Source organism: Caenorhabditis elegans, chromosome IV (assembly GCF_000002985.6).
Source record: "Caenorhabditis elegans chromosome IV".
Lineage (NCBI taxonomy): Eukaryota > Metazoa > Nematoda > Chromadorea > Rhabditida > Rhabditidae > Caenorhabditis > Caenorhabditis elegans.
Window position 1 is genome coordinate 3,836,484 of NC_003282.8, and position 25,302 is coordinate 3,861,785.

At 40.5% G+C, this 25,302-nt stretch overlaps 2 protein-coding genes and 11 non-coding genes across 13 annotated transcripts; 8 read left to right on the forward strand and 5 right to left on the reverse strand.

Moving 5' to 3' along the window:
* Positions 1-186: 186 nt before the first annotated feature.
* F28F9.15 lies at positions 187-328 on the forward strand. Its single transcript, NR_053064.1, has one exon. It is a non-coding gene; the product is annotated as an Unclassified non-coding RNA F28F9.15 (non-coding RNA).
* An 827-nt stretch (positions 329-1,155) lies between these two features.
* On the reverse strand, positions 1,156-1,297 carry F28F9.12. The gene has a single exon (NR_053066.1). It is a non-coding gene; the product is annotated as an Unclassified non-coding RNA F28F9.12 (non-coding RNA).
* F28F9.11 lies at positions 1,156-1,347 on the forward strand. Its single transcript, NR_053065.1, has one exon. It is a non-coding gene; the product is annotated as an Unclassified non-coding RNA F28F9.11 (non-coding RNA).
* Positions 1,348-1,552: 205 nt separating this feature from the next.
* F28F9.7 lies at positions 1,553-1,674 on the forward strand. The gene has a single exon (NR_053067.1). It is a non-coding gene; the product is annotated as an Unclassified non-coding RNA F28F9.7 (non-coding RNA).
* Positions 1,675-3,236: 1,562 nt separating this feature from the next.
* F28F9.2 (uncharacterized protein) lies at positions 3,237-5,145 on the forward strand (the record flags this gene model as incomplete). Its single annotated transcript, NM_068022.2, has 4 exons — positions 3,237-3,299; positions 3,343-3,434; positions 4,394-4,528; positions 5,037-5,145. The coding sequence occupies 4 exons, from the start codon at positions 3,237-3,239 to the stop codon at positions 5,143-5,145; spliced, it is 399 nt and encodes a 132-aa protein (NP_500423.2).
* Positions 5,146-9,593: 4,448 nt separating this feature from the next.
* Positions 9,594-9,742, forward strand: F28F9.14. The gene has a single exon (NR_053068.1). It is a non-coding gene; the product is annotated as an Unclassified non-coding RNA F28F9.14 (non-coding RNA).
* Positions 9,743-12,489: 2,747 nt separating this feature from the next.
* 21ur-14856 lies at positions 12,490-12,510 on the reverse strand. The gene has a single exon (NR_053069.1).
* A 3,321-nt stretch (positions 12,511-15,831) lies between these two features.
* On the forward strand, positions 15,832-15,852 carry 21ur-14375. Its single transcript, NR_053070.1, has one exon.
* A 386-nt stretch (positions 15,853-16,238) lies between these two features.
* Positions 16,239-16,504, reverse strand: F28F9.8. Its single transcript, NR_053071.1, has one exon. It is a non-coding gene; the product is annotated as an Unclassified non-coding RNA F28F9.8 (non-coding RNA).
* Positions 16,505-18,414: 1,910 nt separating this feature from the next.
* F28F9.10 lies at positions 18,415-18,633 on the forward strand. Its single transcript, NR_053073.1, has one exon. It is a non-coding gene; the product is annotated as an Unclassified non-coding RNA F28F9.10 (non-coding RNA).
* On the reverse strand, positions 18,415-18,655 carry F28F9.16. The gene has a single exon (NR_053072.1). It is a non-coding gene; the product is annotated as an Unclassified non-coding RNA F28F9.16 (non-coding RNA).
* Positions 18,656-19,359: 704 nt separating this feature from the next.
* On the forward strand, positions 19,360-25,086 carry zag-1 (Zinc finger E-box-binding homeobox protein zag-1). The gene is made up of 7 exons (NM_068023.7): positions 19,360-19,525; positions 20,088-20,630; positions 20,909-21,010; positions 21,231-21,419; positions 23,120-23,467; positions 23,838-24,009; positions 24,364-25,086. Exons 1-7 carry the CDS (start codon positions 19,367-19,369, stop codon positions 24,639-24,641), a joined length of 1,791 nt encoding a protein of 596 aa, NP_500424.3. The 5' UTR covers positions 19,360-19,366; the 3' UTR covers positions 24,642-25,086.
* F28F9.9 lies at positions 21,701-21,915 on the reverse strand. The gene has a single exon (NR_053074.1). It is a non-coding gene; the product is annotated as an Unclassified non-coding RNA F28F9.9 (non-coding RNA).
* Positions 25,087-25,302: the final 216 nt, after the last annotated feature.

Consider the following 25,302-nt stretch of genomic DNA (forward strand, 5'->3'; position numbering starts at 1 on the left):
CTGAAAATCTCGTCATTTTCCCAAAACTGGTCCCCAAAACCTAAAAATTTCAACAACCTCCCCCCTCTTCGAACCAAATCAACGAATCCCTTCAAAACCCGTAAAAGTTTGATGTGTTGTCAAATTCCAGGAAGCATCGGAAGATGTGCGTGTATAGAGGTTATTTAGTATGAGCAGTGCCCCACCAACAAGCGGCTCTTCTTGATGCCCCGCTCGGTAACAATTGCCGAGAGAGCACCCGATTCGAGGAGTGACTTGTCTGCGCTCTCCGGCTTCACGACGCTATTTCTCCGGCCGGGCTCTTCCAATTCTACGGTATTCCCTTGTGATAGCTCGTTAACAAGAGCCGCCATATACATACACACACAAAAAGAGACATCAAGGATGTTTGGTGGTGGTGGTGGTAGAGGAGTAGAGGAGAAGAAGACCCCAAACGAGTTTCCGAAGTCGGTTCCGGTGTTTAGAAGAAGGCTACCGTAGTCGGGTTGAATTGTAAATGAACCATTGTTGGAACACTAGAAGTTCGGGTACACGCGATTCAAGTTCCGTTCGGTTTTGAGTGAGTACGGAGTGAGTAAGGCAGCCGGTGGTTATAAGGCTACGGTAGCCCAGAAGCGTACACTTAGTTAAATTTGATAGTTAGCCAAAAAAGTTTGACTAAAAAATTAAAGTTAATATTATGGCCAACGTTTTGTTAGTCAACAAATTTTAATAGATTTATCCATTAATAAGATAAAAGTATCCAAACAGTTGACCCGTTAATGGTCTGCAGTATACGCTAGCCTAGATTCAAGTGAAAATATATCGGTAGGTTTGACAGCTAACAAAAAGTTTTCCACTAACAAAATGAAGCTAAAGATATGATCAATATGCTTTCAGTTTACATTTTTTGAGTGCTCTTAAACCAACATCAATATTTTGTATTGAAACTAGGCACTTAGAACGTTCACATTTTTGTTAGATCATGTGTTCGTTAACACATGTGAATTTGTCAGCTATCAAAAAGTTGCCAACTAAAAAAATATTCACAAAACGAAATTTTACATTATTTTTTAGTTAACAAGTTTTGTCTGACACCAACAAAATCCCCCTACTCCCACTTTTCAGGTTGTCGAAAGTTTTTTGCTCAGGAAGGGCTCAGGCTCCAGGAATGGGAGAAAAAGCGGTCCCTTGATGAAATATGGTGAAGATTGATGGCGTAGGTTGTCGCTGTGTTGCCATTTCTTGTGTGTGAAGGTTTTCCCCGTAGGGGCTCGGGGCCGTTTTGACGAGGTGAAGCTTTTGACAAGTGTCGGCGGCGGCAGCTTCGGAGAATTGTTTTGCCTGGAGAAGTGTTTGATTGGCAGGCGCGTTTGCTACCGTGCCGTGGCTCTTGGGAATTCGGATTTATCAATCACTTTGGCTCAAGAGCAGGGGAGGAATGCGGAGGAGTTACGGAATCACTTTTGGACATAGTCATGTACTTTTAAAGGACTTTGCAACTTGGCCGAGGTGGTGGTTGCCGATCCCCGGTCAGCACGCCCGTAAAATATTCAAGACCCTACCCGCGCGGGGCGGCCTCATCAAAGGAGCCTATTCATAAGCGTATGATGATCTGTGCGGTAGGAGCCCCTGGGGAGCATCGGGGAGAATAGTCTCGCGGAAACGATCATCCATGATTCGCGATTTATAGCCACGTTTCTTTCAGACACCTTGGGGAGCAATTCCAAAACGCACCGGCACCCACCACATTTGTTCCAATTTATGGCCCTATTTTGACAGCGGCGGCCGGCGCAGTTGCATTTTGCGGCTCGTCCCATTTAGGAAAGCAGGATAAGGAGAAGGAGAAGGAAATGTTGAAATTGGAAGAATGAGAGGCTATTTTCAGATTGTGAATTCCTCTAATTATGTTGGAAGCGTGGCTACTACTCAGAAAATCACAGGTTCGACCCCAGTGTCTTATCCAAGGTTTTCGGAGTCTGGCACAGTAGGCCTCTAAAGGCACCTCAGGTTCGACCACCGGACCTTGCTCTATCGATTTTCTCAGCGTGGCTCAGTAGGTTCCACCCTCAGCATGGTATTTCGCTAAACAGTAGCGTCACGCAAAGCCTAGAAAATTTGACAGTCAAATCAAGGGTCGGCGAACGATTTTTTCCGGCAAAACGGCGGATTGCCGGAATTGAAAACTTCCCACAAATCGGAAAACCGGCAACTTGCCGATTTGCCGAATTCGTCAATGAAAAAAATTTGCCGAACGGCAATGAGTCATATTTTTGTACAAATTGTTTTTTTTTGTTTGAAAACCCCTAAACCCATAATTTCCTCTCGAAAGTGGTAATCCGACCAATCAATGTAACAGATGTGTGTATATTTGTAAGATTACCGGGTCATCACCACTTCTTACCACCACTCGAGACGATATAAACACAGTGGCAGAATGGTGGTGCACAGGTATCAGGTTACACAGGTTTTGACAGGTCTTCCGGGGTCAACGGGTCCCCCAACTTTGGAGAGGCTTCATCGGACCCTCGCTTGGATTCGGTATGCATTCTTAATATGCAAATTCGAACATATCTACATCTGTCTCTCCTGCTGATATTGTTGTTGCGTGTGTTGCTGAAGAAGGATGCGACGACGAAGGCTTTGTCTGTGATAGATTGATGCATATCGGTAAATGCATTAATAAATTATTGAAGTGTATGTATCTGATGGGACCTCCTGGCTCAGGAGTCCTGGTGTAGGAGGATACGGTAATGGGATATTTGATTTCAGGAATTGAGTTCAATTTTTGAATATTTTCGATGCATTTTTAATAGCTATCAGTCCTGCCGAGATAAAAAGTTCTAAGAATTTAAAATTTGGTCAGTGCATTCTTAAACTTTAAGCAAGCTTATCTTAAAGAAAACTGAAGATATCAAAAAGTTTCCAACTAGCAATTTGTTCAGAATAAAATTGTTATTTTCCTAAATTTTGTCAGGTGTAAATTTTTTTATCACTACCTAATCCATCTAGATACAGGGAGCTGAAAATTTGAGTCTAATCAGTTTTTTTCAGGTGTTATTCTGCAGAGAAGCGCAAGATTCTATGTTACATGAAAATCTGCGTAATTTTTTTCAGAACTTCATAAAATGTCTTTCCCCCAAATTGTTTTCTCCTGGCAACACGACAAATCTCCTAGGAGCCGGCGGAGCAGAGCTCCCACTGACTCAACTTTATCCCCAAATTTTGTATTTTCATCTCAATTTCCAAACTAAAAAATGTCTATTGACAATGATGATGCGACGGTGTGCATTATCAACAGCACAATGCCCATGTACCAGGTGAGCAGCAGAGTAATTGCGCTCTATTGAGAAATATTTTTAGCCAAACATTTTTCTGTGCTCGCCGGGCTCTTCGTGCTGCACTCGTCGGGGAATTATCGCTTGCTGTCAGAATGATGTGTCGTTTAGTCAGGTGTTAGTTTTTGGGGTACTTTTTTTGAAAATTTTAGTAGTGAAAATTTGGAAAAAAAAGGAAAGTTTTAAGATTTTAATAATTTCACAAAATAAAAAAAAACCAAATTATCAATTCATCTATTCTTAAAAATAAATAGGAAAACTACTTAAAGGAAGAGTACCGAAATCTGAGATTTTGCTTATTTAGACCTGAAATGGCAAAAAACTACCAGATATGAGACGTTCTAAAAATTTCAAAAAAAAAAGGTTATGGCGGTTCAAAGTTCTGAAAAAAGGCTCATTTTCAGTTAAAATCAAAATTTTTGCCAGCTTCTCTTAGAAATTTTTCAATCGTCTGATTACGAAATTTGGGTCATTTTGGGTCTAAAAAAAGCAAAGTCTCAGATTTCGGTACTCTACCTTTAAATACATTTTCTGTAAAGAAACCAACTGCTAAAATTTTGGAAATTATAAAAAAGTTTTGAACGTTTTTTTTTCGAATTTTTGGTGGAAAAAATTTTGTCGAATTTTTCGTATTTTAACAGTTTTTAAAAGTTTCAAATTTATTTTTTCCAGAAATTTCTCGGAACTGTTTCAAAAAAAAAAACAACTTCCTCAAGTTTTTATTTTTGAAATTTGCTTCTGCAGTCTCGAGTACAGGATTTCTGATTTCAAAAATTAATTTTCTAGTTCCCCCCTTCTAGCTTCTTCCAAAACTCGCCGTAAAATGTGTAGAGACTCTCACACCCTTCAATATTGCAACTAATTCTAATCCACTTATAGGTCTCAGATTGCAATTAGATGTCCCCCCTCATGTCCCCACACAACCTTTTCTTCTTATATCATATTTCCGGTCCTTCTTTAGGAGGACACATCTGTACCCCAATTGTTTATCATTAGGTAATCGAAAACACATTTTCACTACCAAATTGTCCCCGGAGCCCCAAGCCTGGAGCACCTAAGGACGGCTAATTTTGTAGGTTGAAGCAGTCTCTACCGTTTCTCGTCTTGTGGCTCATCATTTTTGGAATTGCCACATTGGTACACTTGTTCTTTGAAGACGATGAAACTGGAAAGTCGATTAATAAGGAGAAGCCGTTGAACGGAAAAATGGAGTAAATATTCGATAATGTAGCCTAAAATTTTTTAGCTAACTTGAAAACAATCTCGGGAAAAATTGAAGATTTTCCTATAAATTTAATTGAAAAGTATACATTTTATGTCTGAAATTTTGGTCGAACTTTGAAATTTGGAAGGAATTGACAGTTTTTAAGATCCTAATTTTATTCTAAAGAAAAACTTTGACCGGAAATTATGAAAAATCTAACATTTTTGGAGTGTTTTATTAGGATATTCGGTCGTTACTCGCCGTAATATAGAATGTATTTTGTATTTTGTACACTATAAAATGTATTTTGACGAAATTCCTACTGGCGCTACTCCATCTTTGAAGCTAAAATAGTAAAACTTGATTGCAAGTTAAGCTCAAATTGTGCATTTTCAGCGTGAATGATAGTTTGAGCTGAAAGATTTTAAGATCAAAAAATTTAGCCAATTTTGAACTAAGAATAGGTGAAAATAGTACATTTTGGCCTACAAAACTAAACAATTTTCCTCTTCCAGACTGCTTCTCCCAATCGAAAACGACTACACAGTGGAGGATCCAGTGTTTGGCAAGCTCTACGAGCACCAAGTACCCAAGATGGCAACAATTCCAAAGAAGAGACGCTAGAGACCCCCACATTTTCCCACAAAATTTCTTCATTCCATTTTCTCAGTTGTTCTTGATGCGCGCGCCTGCATAAATATGTTGATCTTGTTGATGTTTTGCTACTGTTTGCCGACAAAGGTACTTAGTGACACCCAAGTAATCCGGCACCTGCCTCCCTGGCAGGACAAGACCGCGCGCGCGAAAAAGGCACAATATTACATTTCCAAGTGGAGAACGCTGCCAGATGTCTGTCAGCGCGCGGTGAGGTTAAGCTCAATGAGATTAGCACTTGATTACAGGGCCGCAAAAAAGGTTGCTTAAGTGCGGGAATAAGGGGTTCAGTTTGCATGCATTGCTCAATAGGTAATAGTCTTGGTTGAAAATAAGAGTAATAGTTCAGTCGGTAGTAACTGTGGTTGAAATTGGAAAATCAGGGCTTGTTGTCCTAATAGCTGTGGCTAACCCGAAAGGCTGGTTCGAATTTGGGCTCAAGGGCAGTGACTTTGGCCACCCATCAGTTTGGGCCCGGACGTTCGAAAAAGAATTTCAAGGTGAAATTGCCTCCAAATTATAGCAATATTTGACTTTTCAGCTTGATCTTGGTTCTGAAAATTAGCTGCTGAACATTTACTGGTACAATCCCCCATGTTTTTTTCCGGGATGCTCTATGTACATCGTCTCCCCTTTACCTTCACCCCCTGTCATCAATCTTATCCTGTCCGTGATCATCTCTTTGTTCGGCATGCGTCCGTAAAAATATGCAAGGATGGACTCTCTTAAATATTCATGGAATTGTCTTCGCTACCTTTGAACCACCCGGCCAAGATGCCTGACAGTTTCATGTCAATCTGCACGGCAAAAAAGGCATGATTTGAATTGGGAATTTAGTATGAATTTGGGTCTCGCCACGAAACATAGTTTGAATGATTCGGTTACATATTATTATGACTAGGGTTTGCTAAGTTTAAGTTCAGCCACAGAAACCTGGGGTACTGTAGTTCCCTTGGCAGCCAAAATTGAAAATATGCTAATAAAACTTTGGCACTAACATCGGGCCGCACCACCGTAGTTTACCGTACCTTTGATTTTCGTGGCTAGACCCTTTGATGATTAAACTTAAATTGAATGAAGCTGACAATAAGGAATACTTCAAAATATTGTAAAGTTTGAGTTCAGCTCATCAAGAGCTGAAAATTGACTACAATCAAACCCAGAAGTGGTAAAGGTTAGGTCCAGCAACAGAAACCTAGGATACTGTACTTTTCGTGGTGAGACCGAGGCATGATTACAGTTAGAATAAAGCTTACGATGTAGGAAAATCCGGAAATATTGTAAAATTTAAGTTCAGCTCACACCAAGCTGAACATTGACTGCAATCATGCTCAGAGGCGCCAAAATCGGGATCATTCACAAAAATCTGGGTACAGTAGCTTTTTCGTGGTGAGACCATAATAACACTTGAACAAACGATGTCCAAAAGTCTGAAACTCTGAAAATGTTTTCTCCAAATCTCTTGCACTTTTCCATCCCTCAATTGCCGTGTCATTTACGCAACAATTTAATTTCTGCCGGGACACCTGTAGGATTAGCATGTATGAATACTATCCACGCACTGTCAAGGCCACAAAGTCAAGAGCTTCGGGATTAGGAGAGGGAGAAGGACGGGCGGTCCCTTTTGTGTGTCCCATCGTAGGTGACAGATGGAGGGACAAGTACTTGGAAGAAAAGGACAAAAGATTCACCTCAAGATACACCATCTGTTTCAACAACTGATATTGATTAATATTTGAGGAAAAGTGTGAAATTTTTTTAGGTGGTCGTTTTTTATTTGGTGACCTTGTTTGACCGACACATCTGTCATTCTGTTTCATAACAGAAAAATTTCACACCTGTTTTAATTTTGTGCTGGTGATGGTTTCGCGCAAAAACACTACATTTGAAAAATTGGTAATTTTCAGAAACCGAAAATATATTTTAGTTTATGATAGCTTAAATAACACTCTAAAAGTTTGGGAATTGCTTTAACTTTCGTTCGGAAAACTTTGACAAAAGCTGAAAAAATCTGAAATCCAATAATTTTTTTTATTTCTTATCAGCAACTCGGCTATCAAACTTCCGGCAGTTTGAACACAATTTCTAAATTTTTGAAAATTTTCGTCAGCTTCTATAGCTCCTATAGGATCCTATCTTCGTTAATTTCAAAGATATCAGAAAAGGTTCATCTGCAAAACTATAAAAAAATAAATGATAAATGTTTGGTTAGTTAGTAAACTTTTGATAAAAATTAAATCGACCGATATATGAGCTGCCAAAGTTGAGTTCTAAATGAATTTTCATTGTTGAAATTTGCCGTGTTCGGCAAATTTGGCATATTTTCCGCACACCTCTGTTATGAATTTTCAAATATCCACCAATGCTAACCCCTTTTCTTTCTCCAAATTTAATGTCAATCCGCTTAATTGAACATCCCTTCTATTACCATCTCAGTCTTCCGATACGCGCAATAAAGGTGTTTAGAGGCGATAAACTAGTGGTCCACTAGGCCCTTCGGCATCTGGCGCGAGATGAGCACACATACACACCGGGTCGGGTCTTTTGTCGTTTCGAACCAGATGTTGCCAAGAGGGAATGTTGCGAAAACGTGGTGTGCGCCAGAAGGTCACTTATACACCGGGCCCCACTATTCTTACCTCAAAACACATTTGCTTTATGTCTTCATCATTCGAAAGGTGACCGTGTAATATATCGGCAGTACCGGGGGTATAGGTGGCACACAAAAATTACCGTAACTCACTATATTAGTAGGTACACAAGACAGAAGACAAATTGAAGCTTACCGTTGCGATAATGGATATCTCAACAACCATAATAGATATAAAATTTTATCAACTAACAGAATATGCACAATTACATGGTGAACATTTTCATAGTTGACAACTTTTTTATACATCTTATGCCCAATGTGATAAGACTGTTTTTTAAAATTTCAAGTACCATTATCTCAAGAATCTATTATGAATTCTAAAAATAAAGTTGCCTAATTTGCTGAATTGAATTAAAAAAATTGGCGTTCAAACTTGTTAGTTGACAAATGTTTAATAGCTCTCATAACTCCCCCGAGCCGCGAGTACTCACAGGTTTCCAAAGGTCAATTGCGCAACACCTGGCAATCGACACCTTCCATATACACGTCATGGTTATTGTATATTTGAGTTCTCAGGTGATATATCTAGATTGAGGTGTTTTGGGTTATGTAATTTGAACAGAAGGGGGATTTGTTGTCGTGAGAGTTTTTTTTTGTTGCAAACATTTTTTTGTTCAGATTTGAGCCAATTTTTAAGAATGAAATTAACAATTAAATTCGAAAAAATTAAAACTTTATTTTAAGAACTATCTTGACCTAATTTGAGCGATTAAAAAAGTATCAGGTCTCAGCACATGGAGTACTGTAGCTTGGAATCCTAGGTTTTTTTCCTACATTTTTTATACTGTAATTTAGATTTAATTATTTGTATCAAAACATTGTAGGGGTGCAAAATTGCATTGAATTTCCCCAAAATCTCATATTTTTCAGAATTTCGGCCATTTGCCAAAACTTTGGCAGGAAATTATGAAAAATCTGAAAAAATTTTGGAGTGTTTTTTGGATCAGTGCGTATCTAGACAAAATCTCCCACTGGCACAGTTTTACCTTTAAATTAATGCTCTGAATTTCCAAAATTTGAAAACTTAAAATCTGTCAAATTGCACAAAACTAGAACACCAATTTCTATTTCAAATCAAGGTCCTGAAGATTTTTGTGATGGGAACATTTAAAAAAAAATTGGTCTTGCAACGAAAATTAGCATATCTCACCAAAAAAAAAGAGCTATCAAGATGTTGGCAACTAACAAAATGTAGAATTAATTGAAAAATTTTGTATAAGTCTGTTTTTGAAAAAGTTATGAGCATTTCAATGTGCCACAGATATCCCCGAAACTTTATGTTTCCTTACTATAATACAAGCCAGGATCTAACCAAATTTTGACATGATGCTGCAAAGTTTAGTGTAAAACCAATTTGCCACCTTCATCCCCTGTAGTTGAAATTTGAAATTTGAAATCCCGCGGGAGTGCCTAACGAGATGCCCGAATAGCAAAGGTCGTGAGGAGGCGAAAATCTGATATGAAGACATCATTAGGAGCCAACCAATGCTCCATGTGACGCTTAATTTTAGCATCCATAGGACACACACACGGGGAGGAAAGATGAGGCAATTTGTTCATCACGCCACATTATGTACGTCTGTGGTGGAAGAGCAATGGCATCGTAGATAGGATAAAGATAGTGCGTTAATTGAGCACACGGCCCATCAGGCACAAGCTGGAGCAGAAGCCAACAGTGGGGTGGGAGGATCTAGAATTTGCATTTCAATTGGGATAAATGTTACCAGGGTAGGTGCCGAGGGGTACTGTAGCTAGGCTCTGGCTTTTAGGGTAGCTACACTTTGCCAGCTAAGGCCAAACTTTGGACAAGTTCCAAATTTCACTTGAGAGCTAATGCGAACTTGTAAACTTTAGTTGAAAATTGACTTTGGAAACTGCCTGTCAGATTTTTGTAGACTATTGTCAACCGTAGTAACTTCTTTAACTTTTTGTTAAATACCGAAAACCGACAGTCGAAATTTGGCAACTTTTTGTCCAACTTTGATAACTTTCTGTCAAAATTTGGAAACTTTTTGTCCAACCTCGATAAATTTCTGTGAAACTCTGGTAATTTTCGGCCAAACATCTGTAACTTTCGGTCAGACTTCGACAAAAATATTCCAATATTTTTTCTCAGAAAAGTATTTTCGATGCTCCCTTATTAGCTCACAATGTTTCCAACGGACACCTCAACCCGCCAGCTGGCTGGCCGAATCATTCTTTGATTGATTTGTAGTTCGAGAGGAGAAAGTGTGAGAGATGGAAAAATTAAGATAAGAAGCGTGCGGGAGGGATATGGATGACCGTCTGTTCATTTGCCAAAATTGCACTGTAGAAATTTTTATACCATCTGTAAACCCGCCTAAAACGTTGGTAAAGTGTTTTTTGTAGTAGGCAAATCTTTCTTTGATAAGGTTAAAAGTTGACTATTAAATTTCCTGTGGACGGTGCCTAATCTACAGTACCCTCCACCGAGGTAAAATGCTGTGTTGCGGAATAAATAATTTATTTACTGCATAATTGACGTGAGAAAGACCTTTTTGGTTGTTTGTATCAAATTATATGAGAACAGTTTTTTTAAAGTACTCCTGCAGTACTTTATAAAACTCGAATTTATAATTCTACCTGTACAGTACGCTTACAGTACAAATTAGAGGACTAGGGTAAAGTAGTCGGGGTTTGAAACCCCAAATTTTGTCGGCTGCGTTCTGAAGATTATTTTAGCCATTCGGCTGCGCAAAATTTGGAGGTTTAAAGAATTGTTTGGAAAAGTAAAAATATGAGTCACCTTACCTCGCGTATCTTCCCGTTAATTCCAATGCTGCTGTCATTTTTTTTTTGAAATTTCGTAGTTTTTGGACCAAATTTTGGCTTGAAACTGACCCAAATTACTTTTGATGTTTATTCCCTATAGACCAATTCCCCCCAGAACGCTCACATCTCTTGCTAAAATGATAAGAAAACCGTTTCGAAATGGTTATGAAATGATGTTGCCCCCCCCCAACTCTCAAGTCATTCCATGATTCATAGTATTATGAATTCCAAAGGAGACGTGTGATGCCTGCCTGCCGCTCAAATGTCCAGCCCCTCTACACCTAGGGGATTACCGAGCCGTTCCTCTAAGCTCCCCAGTGTACCATAGAGCGCCATTGCACCACACGGTCAATTTCAAGCCTTATTTGAGGATTTTATGCGTGTGTGTGTGCTTAAGGAAGACACAATGGTGTGACCCATCGAAATTTGTTCTCGTGGCACTCTTCCGCTTCAAGGTGCTCGAAAATTGGCTTCTGTGCTGTGTGTGTGCGTGTTGACATAGTAAGGGACAAAATGAGGGAAAGATTCTGATTGCATTTCATGACACGTTACACCTCTCCTCCTATCAAATCGCATTTTGGCTGGCCACATACTGCCCTTTATCGCATTATGGATGCTCCCTTTCCTTTCAGGCAGGCAGGGGCGCCCCACAGAAGACAACAGCTACTTTGTCTCAGGGCCCCCCTGTGTGTCCGTGTGCTGTCTTCTTCTCAGCTCCCCACCACACATCGCCTTCTATTGTTTATTCGTATTCTGTCAAGGTATTAGCGATTGTATAAACGATGAGCAGGGGAATGGCTCCTCAATACGAGCTCCCCCTACTACTCCTCTCCTAGGCTCTAGAGGTCCACCGGCATTTTTCATAAACAATCTTGTGAGATGGAAAATGGTCCTTAAGTTGCCAGGGGTTCAAGTTGGAATTGAAATTTTTCCAAATGTTGGTAGTTTGGTACCTAGACCTAGAACTGAATGTCAACTTGGAGTTGCCAATTTTTCAGTGGTACTTTTACTTAGAAGCCAACCTTCAACCTGAACATTTCCCAAAAAAAAGTGAAAATTTGTACCTAGATCTAGTAGTAACTCTCAACTTTGACATTTTTTTTTTAAAAAGTGGGAAAATGGTGTCTAGTAAGCTAACTTTCAACCTGAAAATTTTCCGAAAATGTTCCAAAATAGAATTTAAAACCTAGTACCAATTTTCAACTAGAACATTTTCTGAAAAATTGGTAGAATTCTGCCGAGTTTTCCAAATTTGGACAATTCACCAAAATCCCCTCCAGTTCAACCTCGTCCAGCTCACCAGAAGCTCCTCTCTATCTCAATTAGTTATAATAGGACGGGAACACAAGTGACTACAACTGTTCCTGAAGTGGTACCGGGGCAGGTGGCGATGCACAGTTCTAGTGGATAAGGACAGTACTCAACCAGGAAGGATTAACCCGAGAAAGGAAAATCAAAAAGGTGTTACCTATTGCACAACTTTTGATTGTTATTCTATTCTTTTTGGAGTCACCGCTTGAATAAAGAGAAGGGTTAGATACCATTTGATGAAATTTTGAAATATTGCCAACTTTAAGTTGAAATCTGGCTTTAGGTCTAGGTACCACTTCTAGGCCTCTAGGTTATCCCTCAAATAATTTTTGTAGTCTGTGCAATAGCCTGTCCCTGAAAGGTTGTGCTCTGCCGCCGCGGCTCATCTGAAAAATAAGATGATTGAAAATCCCCTTAAGCAGTAAGAGGTGGGTGCTCCCCTGCCCATCCCTATCGAATTTCAGTTTCCAAAAGATGCGTAGCCTCCTTCTCCTCCTGCCCCCGTCCTGCCTCCCAACGTCTTAGATTCCTGACGAAATTTCACCTAATTTCCGGGGGCTCCTCTACCATCATCATCATCATCATTCCTCGCTATTCTAAGTAGGTAAGACGATACATTGTAACAGACGGTTGGTATTATGACGGGGGCTGTCAGCAGCAGGTCTTGAGCCTTGTGTGAGATGAGCCATAATTGTTCAAGTGAGTAAAGAAGGGAGTAATTGTACTCAGGAGTGTGTCTCAATTAGCATGGGGTACCCCCAGGTGTGACACTTTTATTAATTAATCCAATTGTTTGCCGGATGTACATTCCCATTATTCAGCGAAAAATTGAATAGTGTCAACGTGCAAGTTTTGCCAAAAAGAAATTTTCGGCAATCTCTGAATCTAAACCTATATCTAGATTCAATTTGAAATTGAAAATTTGCCATACTTTTGGAAATTTGGCACCTTGGCCTACAGCCAATTGTCAAAATTTGGTCTAAAGGTACCTAGAACTACCTATCAATATAATAATTGATATTTTGCCAGTTTTGGGAAAATGGTACCTACACCTAGAACCTACTTCCAACTTAAAATTGGCATTGTGCAAAATTTTTGGTGAATTAGTACCGAGGCGTAGAGCCAAACTTCAACTTGAAATTGGAATCTTTCAAGAATTTTGGTGGGTTGCTACCTAGATTTAGAGCTTAATTTCAAGTCAAAAGTCCAATTTTTTTGTAAAAAAAGCCTCAAGCAAGAAAAAAACAATTTTATTCCAATTTCTCAGTCGATTTTTATGTGTATACCACTACACCCCACCGACAACAGCTGCATCATCGTCATCTTTATCTCACGTTTTTGATTCGAAATGACAAAACTGCCGAACAGGTGCCCCACCGCAAAAAAGCTGTCGCCGCCGCGCCCCGATGATGTGCAGTTCAAATAAATGTGGCAGTAGTGGTGTGGAACATCGGAGCAGGTGCGGTTCAGCGAGAAAATTGAAATTTTTGTTTAAAAATTGTATTTAACTCTATGCCAAACTTTCACCTAAAAGTGGTAATCTTCACAAAATTTAACAAATTTAAATTTAAATTTGGCCTTTTGCAAAAATTAGTAAAATAGTACCTAGACATTGGGCAAATATTCAACTTGAACATTTTCCAAAAGCCTTGGCCTTTTACCAAATATTGGTTAGTTGGTATAGCTAACCTAGAACCAACTTTCAACTTGAACATTTTCCAAAACCCGGACACCTAAAACCCCAAATTTCTCCAGAATTGACATTTCAACCTCCATTTGCTCTCGTCATACACCATTTTAAGGCACCGCCACCAAAAATTTACGACGTTTTGAATGGAAATGAGGAGGGATGGTGGTGGTTTCACCGTGTCTCCGTGTACATACGTAATGGAACTCATTTCCTCTTATGAGCTCTGCCGCCGGGGGCTCTCCTTTATGGGATCCTATCTCTCTTACAGAAAAATGAGCAAGCAAGGAGGAGGAGGAGGAGGAGAAGCTTGAAAGATTTTGAAATTTGGAAATAGGAAGGAAAATTTCCAGAATTTTGGTAAAAATTAAAAAAAAACGTTTCACTTAGGTGAAAAAAATTTCTAATTGTAAGACACTCCCAAAAAGCTGTCAAAAATAGTCGAAAAATTGACAGAATTCTCAAAAAGTTTCTGAGAGTTCCGCAGAAAATTGTCAAAGTTCGGCAGGAAATTGCACTTTAAAAAAAGCCAGAACAGTCGCTCAGAAAGCAAAACGTTGGTAACATTTTATAGAAAATTGGCAAAATTCTACTAGTTCTAAAGTTTTACAGAAGTTCGACAACTTTCGACAAATCTCTTCAAAAAATTGCCAATTTTCAAGAAAATTTTTCCAAATTTTTCGAAATCACGTAAAAAAACTCTAGCAATCCCCCTAAACCAAACTCCAAGTAGTTGCTCGAGTATCGTGAGAGCACTCTCGTTAGTGTGATGCGCCAATAATTTGATCTACCTGTCTCTCTGCCTCACTCCCCGTCATCCAATTACGTTGTTCCAGAGAGAGCATCCTCCTGCTCTTTTCTCTTTCGATACTTCAAACGTGCTTCTCCTTTTTGTGCTCCAACTAGCTCTCGTGAGCATCTCCTGTGCTCCTTTCTTCCCTCAAAGTATCACATTTGGAATTCATGCCAATACTGACGACCGCTGCCTGGTGGGGAGGGCTCTGTGCCTTTTTGGAGCACCGGTGATGATGTTGTTTCTCTATCTCTTTGGTAGTCATCGGGACCCCAGACATACCGCGCTCCGCCCATTTCATCAGTGACCTCCAGTTGAGCCCGTTGGAAATTCTTACGGCGGAGCATTATTCTAAATGCACTTTTGAGGTTGTTTTAGAGCAAAAGTTACTTGTTTTTGAATTTTGGAGTTGCGCCTTGTTTCAGAAGTTTTCTACCTAGTCCACAGTTTTTTAAAAATTTTTTGTAGTTTATAGTTCAAAATCTTGTTATATTGCTCCAAAAAATTCAGGATAATTTCAGGATAATTAAAAACTTTGTGATAATTTGTCTTAAATTTTTCATCCATCCGCTTGCTAATAGATAACTCTAAAAGTTTCAGACCAAATTTTGAACAAAGTTGTGCAATATTTTCGAGGCTAGTTTGGCAAAGCTGGACACAATTTTCCCAAAAAATACGGAAATTCACAATTTACCTCACCTTCCTCCTTCCAACTTTCACCTTCTCGCGGTCACTTTCCCGCCGTAGCCCTCCTCCACCATCCAAAGTTTAATAGGTAATTGGTATGAGAAAATGATCTTAGAAGGGGGTAATATCAATCATATCAACACTTTCTCTCTGACACATATCACTATTTTTCACCCAGGTTCTTCAGGACATGTTCCAGGTGCCAAACAGATGTCCGCTTGCCCTTTTGCACCCCCCGGTACCCCAAAAAATAATTATTTGCTGAATGTCTTCATTCTGGTGTGTGACAACCTTTTCTCAAACATTACACTTTCATGTTGTTCGTACTATCTTTTCCTCTATAATTGCCCTCATTGAGTCACGTTGGTGGTGGTGGTGGAGCATGAGCCACAGGAAAAGGTGGGAAGTTTAGGAAGGGGTACTGTAGGCTCCTAAAGATTTCAAGAGGGGTTTTGTCCAGCTTTGTCAAATTTTCCAAAAATTTCTGTCAAGTTTAGGATAACTTGTGTCGAGTTTTAATCGAATTTTGAAATACTGTTTTTTCAATTTCGGTCGAATTTTTTGATATTTTCTGTTGCAAAACCTTTTTTTGTCAACTTTCAACTTTCTGCCAAAACTTGTCAAAACTCCTCGAGTTTTCTCCAAACTTTGTCAAACTCAGTCAAACTACTTTGAACTTATGGTATACTTCTTCAAAGTTCCTATAAGTTTTGCCAAACATCCTCCAACTAATTCCCACCAACCTCTCTCAAATGTTTGCCGAAATTTTGCCGAACATCGACAAACCTTTTCCAACTCTTGACAACTTTCTTGAACTTTCACTGAACTTTCCCCAAACTGTCATCGATCTTCAAATGTTTTCATGGTCCCATAACTATCAAAAATTGCTTCAACCAATCTATTTTCCCCCACACACCACCAAGTTCCTGCTAGCTTTCAAAATCCGGCTAACTAATATCTGATTAGGTATGTGTCTGTTGTTGGTTAGCCAAAAGCGAAACCGTTGACTTTTTCCAAATCCAACCCAGTTGTACATACACGCGTAGGGGAGGATTTCAAATGGAAACTAACAAGTTCTCTTCCTACACGAAACTCTCGAGAACACATAGTTTAGTGTTTTTCACGGAAATGCGCAACCGTATCTTTATATCTCGCCGCGCCGCCTGTGTCCCGCGCTCTCCGCAATTAGCATACTATCTCGGGCGTGTCAAAACAGTTCATTTCTCTAAATCCTGTCTTTCAGGTTTACTTGTTAGTTGCTGGGTGAGGGAGGGAGGGGGGAACGAACGCCGCTTACGGTACAGATAAACGTGTATGCCTTATTTTGACAGGGGTGGGCCTACTGCAGCTTTTTGGATGAAGCTTCTCAATTCTCGAGAGAGAACGGCGGCGTCGAAAAGATATTGGACACCACCGTCATCGTCATACATATTACTTTCACTGGTCTAATTACTTATCACAAGCCACCCCAAACAGAAATACTGTTCATCAGTTACTTTTTTGTCATGTTGGATTAGGTTCTGCTCTATGTTGTATTCGATAGATTTGGTGCTGATTTCCGTTTCACTTTGAAACTTTGGTTAAGAGCAATTGTCAGTGTCGATTTCTTAATGGACCCGTAGAATTAATTTCTCGACAGAGGATTTTTTCTAACCAACATTAATCCAATATTTGTCTAGATCAACTTGTACATTTTTTGAGCAATTTTGGATGTCAAAATCCATCTGGGGGTTTTTAGCTAAAACCCGTTTTCTATAACTTTTGATTTTTTGATTCAAAAACAATCTTTGATGTCGATTTCCATTTGAGCAAATGTTTAATTTTTGAGCTCATTTTTGAGTTGCTAATTTCTTGCTGAGATTTTGTAAAAAGTGAATTCGCAGAGAAACTCGACTGCCTAGCTTCTTTACCTCTCCTCCAACTTCCCCAGGAAATGATGAATACTCAACAACCTGATGTTTTCCACGAATTCCAACTTGTTTTTCCGCCTCACTCTGAAATTCAGCTCATCATACTCATCGTGAGAGAGGGACAGATATGCTCCTTTTGTACACCTCACCCAAAGAGCACCCGAAAACACCTAAATAATTAAACGACTCTTGTGAAGACCGGGCGGGACATTAAATTTAATAAGTGTTGTGTGGAGAAGAAGGAGAAGGAGAGAGAAAGTTCTGAAATTGAGAACAGATGCGGTGAGAGTAGAAGCACATGTTGGAATTGTCAAACATCGTAGGTAGGCTGGTTAACTGACAGAATAGTATTTTTAGGAGCACTCTGGAAAATTTAAAGTAAGTCCACAAAATATGCCGATTCACAAAACACTTTTGATAACTCTCAAAATTTCCGAATTATGTGTGTCAGTCTTACTTTTTCCAAGGATTTTTTTTAAAGATTAGCTGAGTAGCGACTAAAAACAAATGGTAACTGACCTGAAACTTTCAGATAATTTGTTAGTTGAAAATTTTTGATAAGCGTTAAATTAGTCGAGTCATGGGTACAAAAATGTCGTCTTAAGTTCTTGATATCTCTGAAAAATAATTATAACTAGAGAAAAGTTTACGCGGATTATTTTGTGAGTTGGCAATTTCTCTTGAGTTTAGGAAGTTCACGTGGTGTCAGAGTGCCCCATTTCTTTTTGATCTACGTAGATCTACTAGAATATTCTCAACTGACTTCTCAACTGATTTTGCATGGTTAAGAACGTGCTGATGTCACTTTTTTGTGGAAAAATTCCCGCATTTTTTGTAGATCAAGCCGTGATGGGACAGCCTAACATCACGTTGGAATTATTGTCTTCCGTACATAAAGATCAGGAGTAACGATTTTTGTCAGCTGACTATTTCATATTGTCTCAATTTAGGATTTACTAAGTACCTATCCTGAAACCGACATTTCAGTTATATAGTTTGGCATAGTTTTTTGGCAAAATTTAGAAACAATTTTTTCCTGATTGCTGTTACCCGCCAAAAATTTCGAAGCCCCTCCTTCCCGCCTCTAAAACTCCACCCACCCGGACACCGAAATTCCCAAAAGGGGCTCCAGAAACTGGGCGGAGCCCCCCTTCCCATCTGGCAATCGAACCTTCATTCATCCCAACTACAGTAAGGTAAAGTGGTCTTCCTTCCCCCAAAATGTGGGCGTGGCTGGTGGCAGGTGGATGGGGGTCCGTCGCTTCCCGCAAACACTCACAGATGAGCCCTCCTGAGGTTCATGTGTGCTTCTTCTCTTTTCTCTTATTGTGTGTGAGTGTTGGGTGGTGTGCGAGACTGCACACACACACACACACACATTCTCATAGTGAGCTCTCACGTCGTCTGGAGCCCTGCGGCAAGAGGCACCGCTCCTCTAGGTGTGCATCTTCTTCATTTGGCACCTTTCCCCGCACGTTTTCCGCTTTTTCTTCTCCCCTTTCTTCGGGGAGCTTTTGCTACTAAAGAAGGGGGCCCCATTATTGGGATGCTCTCTTCTGTGTGTGTGTGTCTCTTTCATTTCGCGGAAAACTTCCATATCTTGCCAACTCATCAAGGTGCCTGGCCATCCTCTCACACTACTTCTACCCTTTGTTCATTTTTCCTGAGTGCCGCCTGCTGCTTCTTATTCATTCAATTATTCCTCTTCTTTTCCATTCCCCCTTTTCACCGTTTCTTTCCTCAAGAGCTTTTCGCTCAAGAGTTTTCTCGATTTGGTCTACAGTACCTCTGGCGGTTTTTTGGAGCCTTTTGAGCATCAGTGGTCAAGTTGGTCACTCAAATAAAATTTTCATAGCTCACCTAGAACTCATTGTGGCATTCTATTTTTTCGAAATTTTGTTAATTGATAATTTTAACCTGTTGTATCTTTTTGAATCTGGTAGAAAACAAATTTTTCCCTGTTATTCTGTAGAACATCAAATTTGCTACATTTTCTTGTTTGACAACTTTTTGATAGCTAACAAACTCGCGGAGATATCTCCTGCCAAATTTGTAACGTATAATTTATAGTAACTTTCTAGCAAAAATACAATACTTTTACAATTGAGAATATGTTTTTTAAAACACTTTTTGATAACTTGTCAGCTTAAATTTTTACTAACTAACTGTCATATATTCTAAGATTTGCAAGCTATCAAAAAATTAAAGTTTAATATTTTATTCACTACAAATTGTCTAGGTAACAAATCATTGATAGCTATCAAATCTGAGCGGATACCCCCATTTTTCTCTCTTCTCTATAAAATTACGCATTTCTTTTTTCTTTTTTGTTTTTAATTTTCTAAATTCCAGGTAAAATGGTAGATATCGCCGAAGCCATGCCAACAACCGCCAGCAGTCTACCATCAGACGAGGCGCTGCGCAAATTCAAGTGCCCGGAATGCACAAAAGCGTTCAAATTCAAGCATCACCTCAAGGAGCACATCAGAATCCATTCGGGCGAGAAACCTTTCGAGGTAGGTCCTAGTGCTCGCCGAGTCACCTGTTGCTCTCCCAGCTAACCAATTTATCAATGTCTAACATGACAAGCGGGGAATGAGGGGAGAAATACCTGTGCTCTAATGATGATATAGGTGTAAGACCGGGGCTCTCCTCTCACAACATAAGTTTTCTAGTTTTGAGCAAGAACAACAAAAGGTGAGAGAGAGCCGGCCGGAAAAGTATAGATGCCCGCTAGGCATTCATTAATTCGTCTACATCCCCGAGCATCTTTTTTTTCCTTATAGCTAGCTAGGCTTCATCCTCAAAAGGTGTGTGCTCATTGGATACGGGATACTTTACGCTACCTGAGCTCCACCCTCCCCCCGCACCTCTGGCTCACCTCTCACCTGGAGCCCACGCCCCTTGTGCGGCTATTGGCTAGCGGCGAAATAATGCACCTTTGGGTGCAATAAACAAACCTTGGCTCTCCATCAGTACGTGTGATCCAGTGCCTCAAAGATTTATAGGTCCCAGTGGGGGAGCTCCTGCGCTCGCTGCCTCCGTGATAAATTAATGTTTTTACTTTATTTTTTGCAGTGCCAACAGTGCCACAAACGCTTCTCGCACTCCGGATCGTACTCCTCACACATGAGCTCGAAGAAATGCGTGCAACAGGCATCCCCGTCGATGGTGACCCCATTCAATCCATATCAGCTGATGATGTATAGGAATATTATGCTCCAATTGCAAACTCCCCAGGTCTCCTTTCTCCCGTCCACCGCCGCAAACAATATGGACTATATGAGCCTTCTCCAGGCAAATTTGTTCCAATCTTTAGAGAACGGCACCTCGCCAACGCCTACTCAGGAGCCCAGCGCTCCAGCGTCTCCTGAGCCGAAGATTGAGGTAGTCGATGAGCCGGAAGTGTCTTCTGAAGTGAAAACGGAGGTCAAGACGGAGGTCAAGACGGAGGACTCGGTGCCAGAGGAATCGATAACGCCGGCCGTGTCAATGTCGTTGTCACCTGCGCCTGAGCAAAACGGAAATGAGTCGATGAATAATGGAGGCAGCGGATCCGATGGGAAGTCGTCGCCGGATTGGAGGCCGCTGAGGTCTAGAAGCTTTTTGAATGATTCACAGGTAAGGATTTTTTTAAACTGTTGGAAGTTTTATCTAAATTTTGTACCAAAGATTGAAAAATTGTTCGATGTACCACGTTCTGAGGATTATCAAAAACTGTCAACTAACAAAATGTTTGCAAAACTTTAAGAAACAATTAGCTGGTTACTAAAAATTTGGTAGAGCCCTTCCTCAAGTAGAAATAATCTCTAAGACATGGTGCATCAAACATTTTTTTACTAGCAAAGTTTTCAGACCACAGCAAACATAAAACGTTAATTTAAAATCAATATTTTCAGGTGGCAGTTCTGCAAAACCACTTCAAACGCAACCCATTTCCCTCCAAATACGAGCTCTCCGCCGTGGCCGAGCAGATTGGCGTCAACAAGCGCGTCGTTCAGGTGAGTAAAGATTTATTCGCCGTTTTTAACGACGCTTTCCCACAAAAGTTTCCCACAAGGTGGCGTCTCTGGACGGGAAGTGGAAGCACATACACACACACATGTGCTCAAGTGGCTCATCAAATTGTTGTACATACATCACGTCCCCAGGACGCAGGTGCCGGTGCTCATCGCGTTATTCCACCAGTTTACCGCATACACATTTCTTCCGTTTTTCCAGGTCTGGTTCCAAAACACTCGAGCCAAAGAACGCCGGAGCAATCGGCTCCCAAGTATGCCACGCGGCAGTGTGGCTTCTGCCGCAGCTGCGGCTGCGACTTCACCTACCGTATGGCAGACGCCTGTACAGTTGATGGCTGCCTGGGCTTCACAGTTCTCAAATGGAAACAACAGCTTGACCGCATCTCAGGTAATTGTGGGGAATCAGAAAATGTGTGACACATGTTTTGTTTTCGCGCACACACATTTGGTGCCAGATTCTATACAATTGGATTAAAAGTAGCAAAAAATCTGGCTATAGGAAATAGACAACACTTTTTGCTAATTTTAACCTTCTCGCGCATTTGACAATTATATCTCAAGGGGGTCATTAGGGGGTCATCAGGTACAACGTGTCAACTTTCCTAATATAATTGATCAGAAATTTGATGTTTCGGGTAGCCCCAGGTGATCCATAAATCATGTTGTCCCAACCAGCTTGGGGGCTCACTCACTTCTTTCAAAATATCAATTCATCAATTTCACGTCTCCCTCATCCCCCCATCCACTCCTCCCTGTCTCTCGTTGCTTGAGGCAGGTTGTAAATGAGGCTTCCCTACCATGTGCCCCCTCGCCCCACGTCTCATCAAATTTGCCTAATTCGACACCTGCTCCTAGTTTTATGAATATTTATGGGTGGTACTGTTCCTGGCGAGGAAATTAAGTTGGTAGTTGAACAGTTTCTCGGTGGAGCATCATGTTTTAGAAGGTATACCAAGAAAAGTGTTATCAGAAAGTTGGCAACTGACAAATCGTGGAAAATTTAGTCCTTGCACCATGTTTCGGAGAGTTTTTGCAAGGGTTTATCTTTGCTAGCATCAGAGCAAACATTTTTTGAAAGCATAAATATTTGTTCAACATTTTGTAGCTTTGATGTACCATGTTTTGGAAACTGCGGTCTCCGCTCTCTGCCGATGTGCCAAGTTTGGAAGATAGTGTCATTTTGAGGGTACATCTCTGCGGGCATCAGAGCTATCAAGAATTTACCAACTAACAATATGTAGCAAATTTTGTGGTTAACTTTTTGTCAGTAAATCACGTTTAGATATCTCAAGCCCCTGTAGAGATATTCAATTTTTCAATTCTCAATGCACCATGTTTGGTGCTAAAATCCCACGCCACTACAAAAGTGTTTGCCTCAAAAAACTTCACTCCTATAATCCAATCAAGGAAGAATAGACACCTAAAAGAGGGGACATTGTCGTAGATATGAATAGGAGAGCATCTGTCGAGAAGACACCCATAAAAGAAGGGAAGGCAGAAACAGGAAGAGATGTATAATAGGATGATACTAAATGAGGGTGAATGGCTTGTTGTCACCAGCCACCACCTGAGCCCGCTTCTCAAGATGTTGCTTTGAATGGGTCCTCTGGGCTCCGGAGAGTCTGAGGGAGCAGGAAGCTTAGGCGGGGGACTGTCGAAGATGGCCTGAAAGTGCATCGGGGGCTCATCTCACATGATGCTCTCATCAATTTCCTTTTGTCTTCTTGCATAATTTGTGTCATTCAATTTACCTTCTCCTCTTGTCCATCCGCCGGCGCGCTCTCACACCGAGATGAAGCGGCGGCGGTTGGAGACTCAGACGGGGCAGAGACGGGACCCATCAATGGAAATGAAATGAATTCGAGTGTTTTTGGTATTGGGAAAAAGAAGGAGCAGTGAGGAGTCAGTGTGTGTGGTGGAAGGCAGGCAGCACCTGCTAATGAGCTTCTTTGTCCCCCTCCTTCCTTTTCGCTTTCTTAAGGGGGACTTTTTGGCTTTGAAAATTGAAAATTAGTTGAATTCGGGGGTCACGCCTTACTATTTTGGTATTTCTGAAAGTTTAATGAATCATAATGAATCATATTCCAGGACGAGCGCAACAACGAGAATACGGACGAGGTAATGGATCATGATGGCCTTAAGGATGGCAAAGAGACACCACTGGACCTCACGCTATCCACAGACGACACGGAGCCCGAGTGGAGCCCTGAGAAGCTCATCGGCTTCCTCGACCAGACTGGTGGAGTGATCCAGGAGTTGCTGCGGCAGGCTGGAAATGGATTCGTGACGAATCAAGAGGACGAGGAGGAGAAGCCGATCAAGGCCGAGGAAAGCCCCGTGTCGAGCGGATCTTCGTCGATTTGGCCGTCGTTTATTGGGCAGTACCCATCGATTTTGGACTCTGCTAGCTTATCGGTTTTGGAGAAAGCTCTTGATGTAAGTTTTATAGATTTTTCGGAGTGTTTCGCAATACAATTTTTGATGCTCCATGTTTTGAATAGCGTTGTCAGTTGGAAAGAACAAAAAACCTTTTTGGCATATCTCAGCGGGTGTAAGTTTTATTAAAAAATTATCAACTGAAAAATTTCAGCAAATTTTATAGTTAAGACTTTTTCAGTAAAAATTTTTTTGATAGCCTGGGCTTCCGTGAAGATATAAGAGCTGTAAGATATGTGATTATTTATTCCAATAAACAAATTTTTGAAAAGCTTTATTACCCGCCAAGATATGCTCTTACAAATAACTTTCAAGACATGGTGCATCATAATTTGGCCCCAAATTCAACCAAAATTTTAAATATTTTCAGCAACAAAAATCATCCGAAGACGACGCCTCATCCCTTTGCTCCAACGAATCCAAGCTTCTCAAATTCCCCACGACCCCCCTAAAAGAGGAAGAGGGTCTCTTCTCGTGCGATCAATGTGACAAGGTGTTCGGCAAGCAAAGTTCACTGGCTCGACACAAATACGAACATTCTGGTGAGTAAAGCATCCTTGTAGATGGGCGGAAAGGATGGAGGGGAGGTACAGGAAATTAGAGGGTATTAGAGGGGGAGAAAATAGACACCATGTTTGGATACATACGTGATGCAATCGTATTAATTGAAGAAGGGGGTAATCTAATTGAGAAGATAGACCGGGGGACAGCTGTATGTGTTCTTAAGCTCAAATCATTTTGAATACAATTTGATCAGCAAAAAGGTTGAATTTTTTCAAGTTTTTGACATCGAGAAACTGGCCGCTTTAAATTTTCGTAACTTTTGAGCCAGTTAGTTTTCCAAATAGTCAACTGACAAAACGTATTAAATTTCAATAAAAATCTTCAATTTTCAGGCCAACGCCCTTATAAATGTGACATCTGCGAGAAGGCGTTCAAGCACAAGCATCACCTGACCGAGCACAAGCGGCTCCACTCCGGCGAGAAGCCATTCCAATGTGACAAATGCCTGAAGAGATTCTCCCATTCTGGAAGTTACAGTCAGCACATGAACCACCGCTATTCGTACTGCAAACCGTACCGGGAGCAGCCAGCTTCACCGTCCGACGTTTTGAACGGCGGAAGTGTTACCGTATCCCCATCCTCCTCGAATACCCCACCGCCTTCTACCTAGAGATCTCAACTTTTCCAACTTTTTTTTTTGAAATTCTTCCGAAATATTGGCTGTGCCAATAAACGTCTTGCCTTGCAGCTTCCTATGGTGCTTTTTATGTACAGTTTATCAAATTTTTTCCCTGAAAATATAGTCATCATTCTCCGTGATATGCTTCGCTTTTTCCTTCAACTTATCTCCTGGCCGGTGCCGTGCTTTCGCTTTTCTCCCCCACCTCACTTTCAATTCTTTCTTAACCCAATTTTTATTTCAACTAGAACAAAAACTACTAGTCAGATCTTCACAAAAAATGGTGCAATTTGAAATTTCCTTCCCCTACCTTCCGTGCTGGCTCATTTGGGACCAACTAACTTTCGTGTAACGCAGATTCCCTTCTCCTTTTTGTTTTGTTTTGTTTAGTTTTGGCTAAATAATATTAATAATGATAATAAATTGTTCTTTTTTTTTTGAGGAAAATTTGTTGCAAGAAAAAAAAACATTTTCAACTGCAATCAACGATGCAATAGAGCTATCGAAAAATTATATATTTAAATCAATTTTACCGACCATGCAACTCTCGAATTATGAAAAATAAAACATGGTACATCAAACATTATTTTGCAAAATTTGCAAGTTGCCGGTAGAACAGGCATGGCTGCAGGTTAGTAGGTAGGCGATGAGA